Raw genomic sequence first — 14079 nt, forward strand, 5'->3', positions numbered from 1 at the left:
GGAATTTATCCATTTCTTCTAGATTTTCTAGTTGAGCAAATCTTATATTTGATAATGGAAAGACGGAATTCAAAAGTGGCTTTTTCCTAGGGGTCAGCTTTCTTGTCCTCAGAATTTGGAAGGCTCTTGTATTGACCATGCCACTAGGATTCAGAATACTACATTCCCTACTTTGTTACTCTGACTGTCTTATTTAATCTTGCCATTTTCATTATAAAAGGTTCTTGTTTCCCTTTCCTTCTAATGCTAAAAGTACATAAAACACAAAACTCAAAAACCAGTGATATCTAGCATGCTCACCACCGACAGGCAGGCTTTGTGTCAGATCTTCAAGTTCTTTATCTGTGAGCTTGATTCCCATGTTGTCTACAACGGTCTCCAGGTTTTTCACATCAACCTTCCCTAATCAGAAAGACATGGGCTGTGAGGAAAATGTAGAGACTCTAAAACAAAATCTCTCTTTTTTCAGACGCATACACATTGGGAAGTTGAGAAAACCTATGGATCTTTTATTTCCATAAAGTACACATATGCATTTTCATAAACTGCGCATTAGGATTTAGGAGGATGTGCTAAAGCCCACTCATGATTATATTTTTCTACATAAAGAGAAAAAATTTGTTGAATCAATATATAAATGAAATTCACCATGGAATTAAAATTAGGATCCTTTCCTTTAACCCAATTAACTGATCAGTGGATGCAAACTTGGGTCAATCATTAACATATTTTGACCAATACATAGGGTTAAAAAGTAATCTCTCAATATTATTCCTAATAATGATAATGATAGCTAACGTTTATTGAGAGCTTTTATTTTGGTACCAGGCATCATACAAAACATTTCATTTATATGTTGTCATTTCATCTCAGACAGATATCAGACAACAGTTGACTAAATTCCTTATATAAATAGCTCATCTTTTCCTTGACCTTTTTGGCATGCAATTACATCTTCCCCACTGAGTTTATAAACTCTAAGAGAGTATGGGATACATTTCTAAACAATATGGTTGATTATCTGGTTAAATAACGATAAATCTGGTTTTCAAAAATCAAACGTAATCTATGTATTAGAGAGGTTGCAGGATTCACAACGAAATTAGTAGTGAATAATGGAAAGGCCAAATGAGTACTTTATATTCATCTATCTCCTTATTACTTTCCCTCACATTTAAGGTATTTCATATTATTCAGCACTATGTTTTTTTCCCAACATTTTATAATAAAAAGTGCCAAACATGCAGAAATATTGAAAGAATAGCACAACGAACCATCACCACTTACATGAAATAACAGTTAACATTTCGCCATAGTTTACTTTCTCTCTCTCATACTGTCTTTCCATATGTATGTGTGAGTGTATACATAAATATGTTTTACTTTCTTCAACGGATTTTGACTGTAAATGGTGGACATCGTAACTTATTATCCCTAAACACTGCAGCATGCAATGAATCTTCTAAGAATAAGGATATTCTCTTATGCGACATTGTTGATAAATTCATAGCATGGTCACACCTAAGAGAATTAACAATAATCCCTTAGTGTCATGTTACATCCAGTTCATATTTTAAAATATTTTGTTAATTGTCCCCCAAACATCTATTACAGCTGTTTCTGTCAAAAGTTCACATTGCATTTAGTTATTCTCTTTGCCTCTTTAAATCTAAAAGTTAGCTGGGCGCAGTGGCTCACGGCTGTAATCCCATCAATTTGGTAGGCCGATGTGGGCAGATCACTTGAGGTCAGGAGTTCGAGACCAGCCTGGCCAACATAGTGAAACCCCGTCTCTAGTAAAAATACAAAAATTAGCTAGTCATGGTGGTGCACACCTGTAATCTCAGCTACTTGGGAGGCTGAGGCAGAAAAAGCACCTGAACCCGGGAGGCGGAGGTTGCAGTGAGCCGAGATTGCACCACCGCACTCCAGCCAGGGCAATAGAGCGAGACTCTGTCGAGAGAGAGAGAAAAAAAAAGTCTCCCCACTTGTTGTTTTTTTTTCTTTAACATTGAACACCAACATTTTAAAAAGAGTAGGCCAGTTTTCCTGTAGAATCCCTCATTCTGACTTTGTGTGATTTTTTTCTTTGTGGTATTATTTAACCTGCTTTTTTATTCCTCATATTTCAAATAAACTACAATCATTATGGAGTCGCGGAATTTTTTCCAATGATTTATAGTAACTTGCAGGCATTTATTTCTCTCTCTCTCTTCTCTTTCCCTCCCTCCGTCCTTCTTTTCTTTCTTCTCCAGAGACGGAGTGTCACTCCGTCACCCAGACTGGAGTGCACTTCTGTGATCTAGGCTCACTGCAACCTCTGCCTCCTGGGTTCAAATGATTCTGCTGCCTCAGCCTCCCAAGAAGCTGGGACTACAGGTACCCACCACCGTGCCCGGCTAATTTTTTTTGTATTTTTAGTAGAGACGGGGTTTCACCGACTTAGCCAGGATGGTCTCGATCTCCTGACCTCATGATCCACCCGCCTCGGCCTCCCAAAGTGGTGGGATAACAGGCGTGAGGCACCGCGCCCGGCCTGAAATATTACAGTTTCTCAAAAGAAGGACGCCTTCCAAAGGCCAATACCCTAACTTACTGGCACCCTTCTGAGTTGCATTTGGGTCACGTACCAGGTACTGTCATTTCGTGTTTACAGAATTTTGTGTCCTGTTGTTTTTCGAAAAGCAAACGTGGATGACAGCGTTTGAGCCCTCCACCCCCGCCCCTTCTGTGAACACTCGGCTAAGTCACAAAGACACAGAGCAGAAAACACGCGGTAGGGGGCTCTTAATGGAGAGAGCACCAGATGGTTCCCTGCAGACACAGAACCAGCTCCAGCTGGTGCCCCTTGCAAGTCTCTCGGCAGAATCTCGGAGGCTGATCCTCGCCCACAAGCACAAATGGGGAGGAGTCCTACGCCCTCGCCTAAGTCCCAAAGGAGGGTCTGCAGGCTGTGCTGGAAAACATCACCAGAGGGCCCCCTTACCCTCCCAGGAAGGCTCTGACTGGCTGTGAGGAGTCACATGCTCATCCTTGGACCAATTACAGGAGGGTACTGGGAACAGGCCGTGAGTGCTGCTGGGATCACGTGACTGATCGCAGGCAAAAGATGCCCACTGCCACTCCATGGCCCAAGATATCAACATGTTTATCACTTTTACTTTTTGTAAAGATGGGGTCTTGCTATGTTGCCCAAAATGGTCTTCAACTCCTGGCCTCCCAAAGTGCTGGGGTTACAGGCGTGAGCCACGGCATCCAGCCTCCTGACATGTTTTTTTATTTTCCAGAGGGAGTCTCCCTCTGTTGCCCAGGGTGGAGAGCAGTGGCGTGATCTCAGCCCACTGCGACCTCCATCTTCTGGGTTCAAGCAATTCTCCTGCCTCAGCCTCTTGAATAGCTGGGATTACACATGCCCATCACCACACCTGGCTAATTTTTGTATTTTTAGAAGAGATGGGGTTTCACCTTGTTGACCAGGCTGGTCTCAAACTCCTGACCTCAAGTGATCCACTTACCTCGGACTTCCAAAGTGCTGGGATTACAGACAGGAGTCACCACGCCCAGCTCCCAGACATGTTTAAAACAGAAAAATTTCATCTACAATCACCCCTGTTAAATGATATGCTATGTAACATATACCAGTATATGGAGACAGAAGGGTAACAAGGATATCCGGGACTTGAACTCATCTCTAAACCAAGCAGACCTAATAGACGTCTACAGAACTCTCCAAACCAAATCAACAGAACTTACATTCTTCTCAGCAGCATTCATCGCACTTATTCCAAAATCGACCACATCGTTGGAAGTCAAGCACTCCTCAGCAAATGTAAAAGAACAGAAATCACAACAAACTGTCTCTCAGACCACAGTGCAATCAAATTAGAACTCAGGATTAAGAAACTCACTCAACACCGCACAACTACATGGAAACTGAACAACTACTCCTGGATGCCTACTGGGTAAATAACGAAATGAAGGCAGAAATAAAGATGTTCTTTGAAACCAATGAGAACAAAGACACAACGTACCAGAATCTCTGGGACCCATTTAAAGCAGTGTGTAGAGGGAAATTTATAGCACTAAATGCCCACAACAGAAAGCAGGAAAGATCTGAAATCGACACCCTACCATCACAATGAAAAGAACTAGAGAAGCAACAGCAAACACATTCAAAACCTAGCAGAAGGCAAGAAATAACTAAGATCAGAGCAGAACTGAAGGAGACAGAGACACAAAAATCCCTTCAAAAAAATCAATGAATCCAGGAGCTGGTTTTCTGAAGAGATCAACAAAATTGATAGAACGCTAGCAAGACTAATAAAGAAGAAAAGAGAGAAGAACCAAATAGACGCAATAACACATGACAAAGGGGATTATCACCACCGATCCCACAGAAATACAAACTACCATCAGAGAATACTATAAACACCTCTATGCAAATAAACTAGAAAATCTACAAGAAATGGATCAATTCCTGGACACATACACCCTCCCAAGGCTAAACCAGGAAGAAGTTGAATCACTGAATAGACCAATAGCAGGCTCTGAAATTGAGGCAATCATTAATAGGCTACCAACCAAAAAAGTCCAGAACCAGACAGATTCACAGCCAAATTCTACCAGAGGTACAAGGAGGAGCTGGTACCATTTCTTCTGAAACTATTCCAATCAATAGAAAAAGAGGGAATCCTCCCTAACTCATTTTATGAGGCCAGTATCATCCTGATACCAAAGCCTGGCAGAGACACAACCAGAAAAGAGAATTTTAGACCAATATCCCCGATGAACATCGATGCAAAAATCCCCCATAAAATACTGGCAAACCGAATCCAGCAGCACGTCAAAAAGCTTAACCACCAAGATCAAGTTGGCTTCATCCCTGGGATGCAAGGCTGGTTCAACATTCGCAAATCAATAAACGTAATCCAGCATATAAACAGAACCAAAGACAAGAACCACATGATTATCTCAATAGATGCAGAAAAGGCTTTTGACAAAATTCAACAGCCCTTCATGCTAAAAACGCTCAATAAATTCGGTATTGATGGAACGTACCTCAAAATAATAAGAGCTATTTATGACAAACCCACAGCTAATATCATACTGAATGGGCAAAAACTGGAAAAATTCCCTTTGAAAACTGGCACAAGACAGGGATGCCCTCTCTCACCACTCCTATTCAACATAGTGTTGGAAGTTCTGGCTAGGGCAATCAGGCAAGAGAAAGAAATCAAGGGTATCCAGTTAGGAAAAGAAGAAGTCAAATTGTCCCTGTTTGCAGATGACATGATTGTATATTTAGAAAACCCCATCGTCTCAGCCCAAAATCTCCTTAAGCTGATAAGCAACTTCAGCAAAGTCTCAGGATACAAAATTAATGTGCAAAAATCACAAGCATTCTTATACACCAGTAACAGACAAGCAGAGAGCCAAATCAGGAATGAACTTCCATTCACAATTGCTTCAAAGAGAATAAAATACCTAGGAATCCAGCTTACAAGGGATGTAAAGGACCTCTTCAAGGAGAACTACAAACCACTGCTCAGTGAAATCAAAGAGGACACAAACAAATGGAAGAACATACCATGCTCATGGATAGGAAGAATCAATATCGTGAAAATGGCCATACTGCCCAAGGTTATTTATAGATTCAATGCCATCCCCATCAAGCTACCAATGAGTTTCTTCACAGAATTGGAAAAAACTGCTTTAAAGTTCATATGGAACCAAAAAAGAGCCCGCATTGCCAAGACAATCCTAAGTCAAAAGGACAAAGCTGGAGGCGTCACGCTACCTGACTTCAAACTATACTACAAGGCTACAGTAACCAAAACAGCATGGTACTGGTACCAAAACAGAGATATAGACCATGGAACAGAACAGAGTCCTCAGATAAAACACCATGCATCTACAACCATCTCATCTTTGACAGACCTGACAAAACAAGAAACGGGAAAAGGATTCCCTATTTAATAAATGGTGCCGGAAAACTGGCTCGCCATATGTAGAAAGCTGAAACGGGATCCCTTCCTTATGCCTTATACAAAAATTAATTCAAGGTGGATTAAAGACTTAAATGTTAGACCTAAAAGCATAAAACCCTAGAAGAAAACCTAGCCAATACCATTCAGGACATAGGCATGGGCAAGGACTTCATGACTAAAATACCAAAAGCAATGGCAACAAAAGCCAAAATAGACAAATGGGGTCTAATTACACTAAAGAGTTTCTGCACAGCAAAGGAAACTACCATCAGAGTGAACAGGCAACCTACAGAATGGGAGAAAACTTTTGCAATCTACCCATCTGACAAAGGGTTAATATCCAGAATCTACAAAGAATAATGACATAATAACATAATAAGAAAGGCTCTAAGTCAAGAACAAATGTAAGAGAAGCTTCTGGATTCCATGCTTGGACTAGAGAACTTGGATATTTTTGGTTTTCAATAGTAAATCACCAAAGGGATTCAAGGAGGAATATAAAGCATTTATATTTTAGATAGAGCATTCTGATAGCTCTAGAAAACACAGACTTAAAAGAAAATAACCTGTTGTTAGAGATGACTTCATTTGGCAATTCATGGAATACAGGCAGGGAGTGGGGTGTGAGGAGTAAAGATGAATAGAAAACATTCTAGCTTATGTGAATGGGAAACAATGGTTAAATCTACTAAGAGAGAAACCAGTATATGGCAGAAAATTATAAAATTACAATTTAAAATACAGTGAAAGTAAGAAAGTATAATGGAGTTTTATATACATGGATCTTATACTAAGGGGAGAAACATAAGCTGGCAATCTGGAAATCTTCAGCATAGACATAATATTGAAAATATTTCCCTGGGAAAATGTATAGAAATAAAATGAGTAATGGTAATTTAATACAACTGGCTGAGGAACGACTATTTAGTGAAGGTTTTTTCTTATTTTAAAATTTTCTTTCTGCTCCATGTACATTTCCTAATTACAGATTGGTCTTGACTATTTTCTAAGCAATGCAAAGAACACAGAAGGCAAGAAGCTAATGACTATGGATTTCTGAATCAAAGAGACATGTCCTATTCTTATTATGCCTTACTCTCTCATTTTTGAAAATTGAGATAGTTTCTGTGGCAAATAAGCAGCTAGCTATCCACTAATACTCCTACTTCCTCCCACAATGTGGAACTGTATACGGAAGAGAACGCCCAGCCAGATATTACATTCTAACCCCGTGCTGTTAAAGTGGAGCTCTCTGAACCTTTTCCAGGTCTGAGTGATGCCTGACTCATGAATCCTTTAATGCTCAAATGAATTCTGTTAACATTGTTTTGTCTAAATATTTTTTTCTTTTAACAGCTTAAAAAATACGCTTTGTCCATTAGGATAGGCTTCTAACTTATCTTTGCAAAACGCATGTTTTTGTATAGGAAATATCACTAGTTAATATGTATTCCCTTATATAAGCCCACAATGTCAATTCCTTTCTAAGCTCTATTGTTCTCTACAATGCTTGCCACTAACTGGAGGATTTTCTGTCAGATCTTCAAGTTCCTTTTCTTTGAGCACAATCCCCAGGTTTCCCAGAACAGTGTCTAGATTATTGACTTTAACCCTTCCTGCTTAGAAAAGAAACAAAGAATCATGATGACAAAAATTAATGATTTCAAAATATTGATATATTCAGACATCAATTTTTACTTTATATGCCCTTTATTATAATAAAAATAAAGATAGATGTACTACTTATTTGTATTAGTGAATAGGCATGTGAGATAAGCTCAGCAAATCCCCTATCATCATATTAAGAACAACTTATAAAAAGTTCTGAAGTTGAAGCATTATTTGGGGAACTGTGACTATGTATTTAAAGTTATTATCTGCATTATTAAGTAATAATTATCTACAAAAAGAGGGACCAAAAGAATACCAATGGTAGGGTTGTCCCCATGGGGCTTATGGGGATAATACTAGCCAGGTCTGTCTCCCAAGGAAAATCAAGACAATAGCTGAAAGTGATAATCTGAATTTCTGACTATCAATGTTTTACTTTATTGCCACATCTAAAAACTAGATTTAAAATGGTAACAAATGGCTCTATGAGAGTATTATGGACAACACATTCACCACAAAATTCTGCAAGAAATGTTAACTGGCATTATTCTAAGGGTTTGGAAGGAGGCCAAATGCCACCAGCAAGAGATTTCTCTCACCATGTACTAAGAAGCAGAACTTGTAACCATCCCTTTTTCCTCTTCTACTCCCTTCTCTTATTCTAAGGACTGATAGGTGAAAGAAGAAGCAAAAAAGCAGCTTGGCTACAATTCCATGGTTTTTTCCTACTTTTTAAACTTGTTTGTTAACTTGCCTTTGGGAAAGTACATGTTATAGAACATAACTTGAAGAATCTTGATTCATGGAATAAAATTATAATAAAGAGCACTCTAAAATCCTTCATATAATAGGTTGCTATTGGGCAAATTTCCAGAAAACTGTCCTATCTTCTCTACATTATATTCTTTATGTAATTTGATTTCAAACGATTCTTTGAGGGTGCCATTTAGAAACATTCAAAAGAGAACAGACTCCTTGCAATAATGTAACATGGGTAATTATATCAAAGTACCATGTAATTAATGTAATAAAACGACAGATCTAAATATAGACACATACACACCATGAAAACCTAGTGGTGTAGACACATGTGTTGCTTTTTAGAAGACATTTATGTTAATCATGCTTCTTAGATGCTTCACAGACTTCACACCATCCAACAATCTGTTCTGACATACCTTTCCAGCAGCTATAAGAAGAGGCATAATTTGCCTCAGAAGGAAAAGAAAGTGGGTGGTCACACAGTTATTGTGCAAATGGATAATTCAAATAAAAGAGTTCTTTATGCTTTCTCTGAGAAATCTGTCCTATATTCCCATCAAATAAAAAATCATCTTTGGAAAAGAAAAAATGGTCTTGGTGACTAAAATGTACATGGTGTTTGGCGACTGAGAAAACTGCTGGGAAGACTCTATTGTGCAGAATCAGTCCCTACTCCCTTGTGTCCCTTTTCCTTTGCCCTTCCGTTCCTTTTCATAGTCTCTCACTCCCCTTGGTTTTATTCCTTTTCCTTCATGTCATTTAGGTTTCAGCAGCCTGCATGTTACATTTGCATCAACTCTGATGACAAAATTTATGGTTGAAGAGCTTGATGACTCCCAGATTACATCTATATAACAGAGAACTTACCTTTTCCTAACCATTTTCAGCACACTTAGAATAACTGAAGAGACAACATTATAGAACTGCTTACAATGATCCTCAAAACCAACCTCCTTAGGAAGGTTACACTGGCACCTGTATAGCTCACCATCAATTGGTATTGTTTGTCGCAACTTCATATGTTCTTTCTCAGTGAGCTCGATCCCTGTATTTCCCAAAATTTGCAGCAGATCTTGGGCATTGACCTTTTTTCCTTTAGAAAGATAGGAACATTAATGCTTGATCATTTTGGGGACCATCTAATAATTCCAAATAATAAAAAAATCATCATCTGTGCTGTACCATCTTCAATTTGAGGTAGTGAACACACAACTACACTGAATTATGGGAGAACTGCAAACAGAACATACCTCCATAATTTCATAAATAAGAAAATCCTCTTTTAGTGATGAATGTGTGGGCATCTCATGCAGCAGAGCAGTAATTTTGCTATTAAGATTGGCCACCAAATTAGAATGGAAATAATAGAAATTTATAATTGTGGCAGGAGAAATTGATATTGTGGGGTATGTTTTTAATTACATGATTTTTCTCTTCACAATGTCACTAATATTTTGTTCCCTATTAAAGCTTTCACTTGCTATTTGCTATGCCAGTTAAGATATGGGTTATTTGAATATTGTTAAAATAAATCTTATTATTGATTTATTAAAAATATTTCCTTTATATTGCTTACTAAAATACAGAATTTTAATTATATTGTTAAATCTAGATAGGGTAAAGTCCAACATAATACTATAAGAAGATGCATTTAATGAAAAGTAATATAAGATAAAATATGACAATTTGGGTAAATTGAGAAAGTATCTAAAAGATTAACAGTTTTATAGTAACTTGTCACTCATAAGTAAAAGCTTTTAAAGGATCCATTAACTTTTTCATTTCAACCTTCTGATTAACTGTTAAGAAAACATGTAAATCATATAGACATGCCACTGACACTCATTAAAATACAAAATAAAAAGAAATAAAAATATAAAATACAAAATAAAAAGAAATAGAAATCATATACTCTAAAATTTTATCCTGTTTATCCCTTTCATGAGTTAGAAGTTCCAGATTATGATTTCTAGGGTGTTGACCATTGTCCTAAAGGAAATAAAATCTCTAACAGTCAAGGGTGAGTTATATTACAAAGTCACCTTTTTTCATGGGGTCTGCTTTATTACTCCTATGCCTTGGAAAACTTTCTACTGTTTACATCAAACACAAAGAATAGGACTTACAACTTGTGTGTACTGCATATTAATGTTTCAGTTTGGATTTTAGAAATAATCTCCTTATGTAATGAGTTGATACTCAGTAGTTTCTAACTTTTCCCTGAGGCAGAGTTTCTTACTCCTTTGTTACATAAGTAAAATAATAATCACTCCAGTGATTAACATGAGATATTTTGTAAAGTGAAAGCTTAATATTTATTTATAAAACCAATTTTTAAAAAACATTAAAATGAAGCTGGGTGCAGTGGCTCATGCCTGTAATCCCAGCACTTTGGGAAGCCGATGCAGGTGAATCACTTGAGGTGAGGAGTTTGAGACCAGCCTGGCCAACATGATGAAATCCTGTCTATACTAAAAAAATACAAAAAGTAGCTGGGTGTGGTGGTGCACACCTGTAGTCCCAGCTACTTGGGAGGCTGAGGCAGGAGAATTGTTTGAATCTGGGAGGTGGAGGTTGCAGTGAGCCGAGATCACACCAATGCACTCCAGCCTGGTCGACAGAGTGACACTCCATCTCAAAATAAAATAAAATAAAATACATTATAATGAAAGTATGTTATGCAGATAAAATTAACTCAGAAATTGAGGCTGTGTTAGAATCTCAGATACATTTTCCTTCATTGGATGAAAATCAACTAAGAAATGTTCTCTCTGTTTTTCATTTGCAAAACATATGCTTGATTGTTTGCCTAATTGTAAACGACAAATATTTAAACAGAAGTTTCGGCTGGGCACGGTGGCTCAAGCCTGTAATCCCAGCACTTTGGGAGGCTGAGACGGGCGGATCACTAGGTCAGGAGATCGAGACCATCCTGGCTAACACGGTGAAACCCCGTCTCTACTAAAAAAAATACAAAAAACTAGCCGGGCGAGGTGGCGGGCGCCTGTAGTCCCAGCTACTCGGGAGGCTGAGGCAGGAGAATGGCGTGAACCCGGGAGGCGGAGCTTGCTGAGATCTGGCCACTGCACTCCAGCCTGGGCGACAGAGCGAGACTCCGTCTCAAAAAAAAAAAAAAAAAAAAGTTCCATGTAATTGAGAAACTCTGTTAGTAAGACTATAATCGAAAAACATTTCTAATAATTGAAGTTTGTACTGATGATCTTATAAGTAACAGAAAGTGGCCAGAAGAAAGCATCATGGCCATGTTATAAAATGTAGGCTGAGAGGAATTTTTGTTCCTCGTTTTCTTCTTTATCTAAAAAAATCGAGTAGGCCATTATTCATTTTTTTAGATTTGTTGAACTGTTGTGAATATATAGCAGTTTCCTCTTATATGTGCTTTCACGTTTTGTAGTTCCAGTTACCTGCAGTCAGCAGTGGTATGAAAATATTAAATGAAAAATTCCAGAAATAAACAATTCACAAGTTTTAAATTGTACACCATTCTGAGTAGCATGGATGAAATCTTGCACCACCGTGCTCTGTCCTGCCCGGGATATGAATAATCTCTTTGTCGAGCATATTCGTGCTGTATACACGACCCACCCATCAGTTACTCAGTAATCATCTTGATTATTAGATCAAATGTCTCAGTATTACAGTGCTTGTATTCAAGTAACCCTTATTTTACTTAATGGCTCTGAAGTGCAAGATTAGTGATCTTGGGTATTTGGATATGCCAAAGTGAAGCTCTAAAATGTTTCCTTTAAGTGAAAAGGTAAAGTTCCAAACTTAATAAGGAAAGACAAAAAATTGTATATTGAGGTTGCTAAGATCTATAGTACTGATGCATCTTCTATCTGTGAAATTGTAAAGGAAGAAAAATAAATTTATGCTAGTTTTGTTGTCATGCCTCAAACTACAGAAGTATACATATGATTCTGTACTATCCATAGTTTCAGGCATCCACTGGGGCTCTTGGAACATATGTTGCATCATGGATAAGGGGAAACTACAGTAATTCACAAACCACATAATCTATCATTTTTTCCCCCCTGACAACCTCGCTCTGCCGCTCTGTCATACAGGCTGGAGTGCAGTGGTGAAATCATGGCTCACTGCAGCCTCAACTTCCCAGGCTCAAGCGATCTTTCTGCCTCAGCTTCCAGAGTAGCTGGGACTACATATGCATGCCACCATGCCTAGATAAGTTTTTAAACATTTTTTAGTAGAGATAATTTGTTTAATGTTTAGTAGAGGTCTCACTATGTTGCCCAGGCTGGTCTGAAATTCTTCTCCTGCCTCAGCCTCCCAAAATGTGGGGATTACAAGCAAAAGTCACTGTGCTAGGACACTCATTTAAAGTGTACAATTGCGTTTGGTGGTGTTTTTTTAAGCATATGCATAGAGCTAGATGACTATCACCACAATCTAATTTAAGAACATTCTATTACCTCAAACTTCATCTCCATTAGCCTATAGTAACCATCCCCTACTAGGGAATCTAATCTACTCTCTGTCTCAATCGATTTACCAATTCTGGATATTTCATATAAGCTGAATTGTACAATATGTGGTCAGTCCTGTCCACGTGTTCAGCATTCCTTTGAATCCAAATTTAAAGGAGTCGCTAACATATGTTTATAAAATTACAAGAATATCACCTTATTTTCTTTCTGAGTTCATTTCTAAGTTTTTATAAATGTCTTCTTAATAGCCAACTTTTTCAGAGGTGATTACATAGATGTTCATATTCTCAGGTTATCTTGATCAGTTCAAAAATTTAAATGCTCACCATCAACAGGTAAGTTATCTATCAAAGCTTTACTTTCCATTTCTGTGAGTTTCATCCCCATGTTTTTCAAGACAGTGTCTGGTTTAGTGACATCAATAATCCCTCCTGGGAAAAAAGAGAGGAATATTAGCAAATTTGAATAACCATAAAATGTGACAAAGGCTATGAATTACTTTGTATTATGGATATGTTTCACTAAGAAGACCAATGAGGTATGTTCAGTTGTACAAAGACTGTCAGTAATAAAAGTAGAATTAAAATGTCTACCCTAGAGCTTTTTTGAGAAGGGGAAAATAAGTTTACATAATTCACTTTCAAAGGTTGTGGCATACCTACTACACCATTTATATAAATGGCGAAGACAAAAGTCACATACTGCCAAGAGTAGGGAAGTATTGTTCGTTTCCTGAACTAAACAGTTTTTCTCTTCTCTGAGTAAATGTATCAAATAATTTTTAATAATTCCTCTCAGTTTTGTTAAATTACAAAAAATTTTATAAATTTTATTCCTGAAGCTGGATGGAATACAAAGGTGTCAGTGGTATCTTCATTTCTGAAGATATTTGAAAAGAATCTTCATTTCAAATATCTTCAGGAATAAACACTACTAATGTAGCAAAAATGTCCTGTGAAACCCTCTTCATCCTCAGCCCTATTATTCTCTCACATTTTTCTCATGTGAACCACTGTCTTAAATACAGTGTTTATAATTCCCATGCACATTGTACATGTATATGTGAAGTAGTTTTGCATAACTTTAAAATTTATATATGTTATATTATAATGAGTTTCCTTTGCCACTTGCATTTTAATTCAATTTTCTCTGCTTTTAAAAAAGCCATTCGCCCGTGTTGAAACGTGAAGATCTTCTTCATTCATTTAAACTACTGTTTATTATTCTATTACAATGTTACTCCAATATGA

General features: G+C 37.6%; 1 protein-coding gene across 1 annotated transcript in view; it reads right to left on the minus strand.

The window, feature by feature from the left end:
• LOC108536244 (EF-hand calcium-binding domain-containing protein 13-like) overlaps nt 1-14079 on the minus strand; it is a 192365-nt gene that overhangs the window by 60342 nt on the left and 117944 nt on the right. Inside the window, exons 17-19 of the mRNA XM_017882831.1 lie at nt 13156-13260; nt 9349-9453; nt 301-402 (exon numbers count right to left, since the gene is read on the minus strand). Coding sequence (XP_017738320.1) covers nt 301-402; nt 9349-9453; nt 13156-13260 — 312 coding nt within the window. The remainder of the gene's footprint in view (nt 1-300; nt 403-9348; nt 9454-13155; nt 13261-14079) is intronic.

Source organism: Rhinopithecus bieti, unplaced genomic scaffold (assembly GCF_001698545.2).
Source record: "Rhinopithecus bieti isolate Rb0 unplaced genomic scaffold, ASM169854v2 scaffold_12928, whole genome shotgun sequence".
Classification (NCBI taxonomy): Eukaryota; Metazoa; Chordata; class Mammalia; order Primates; family Cercopithecidae; genus Rhinopithecus; species Rhinopithecus bieti.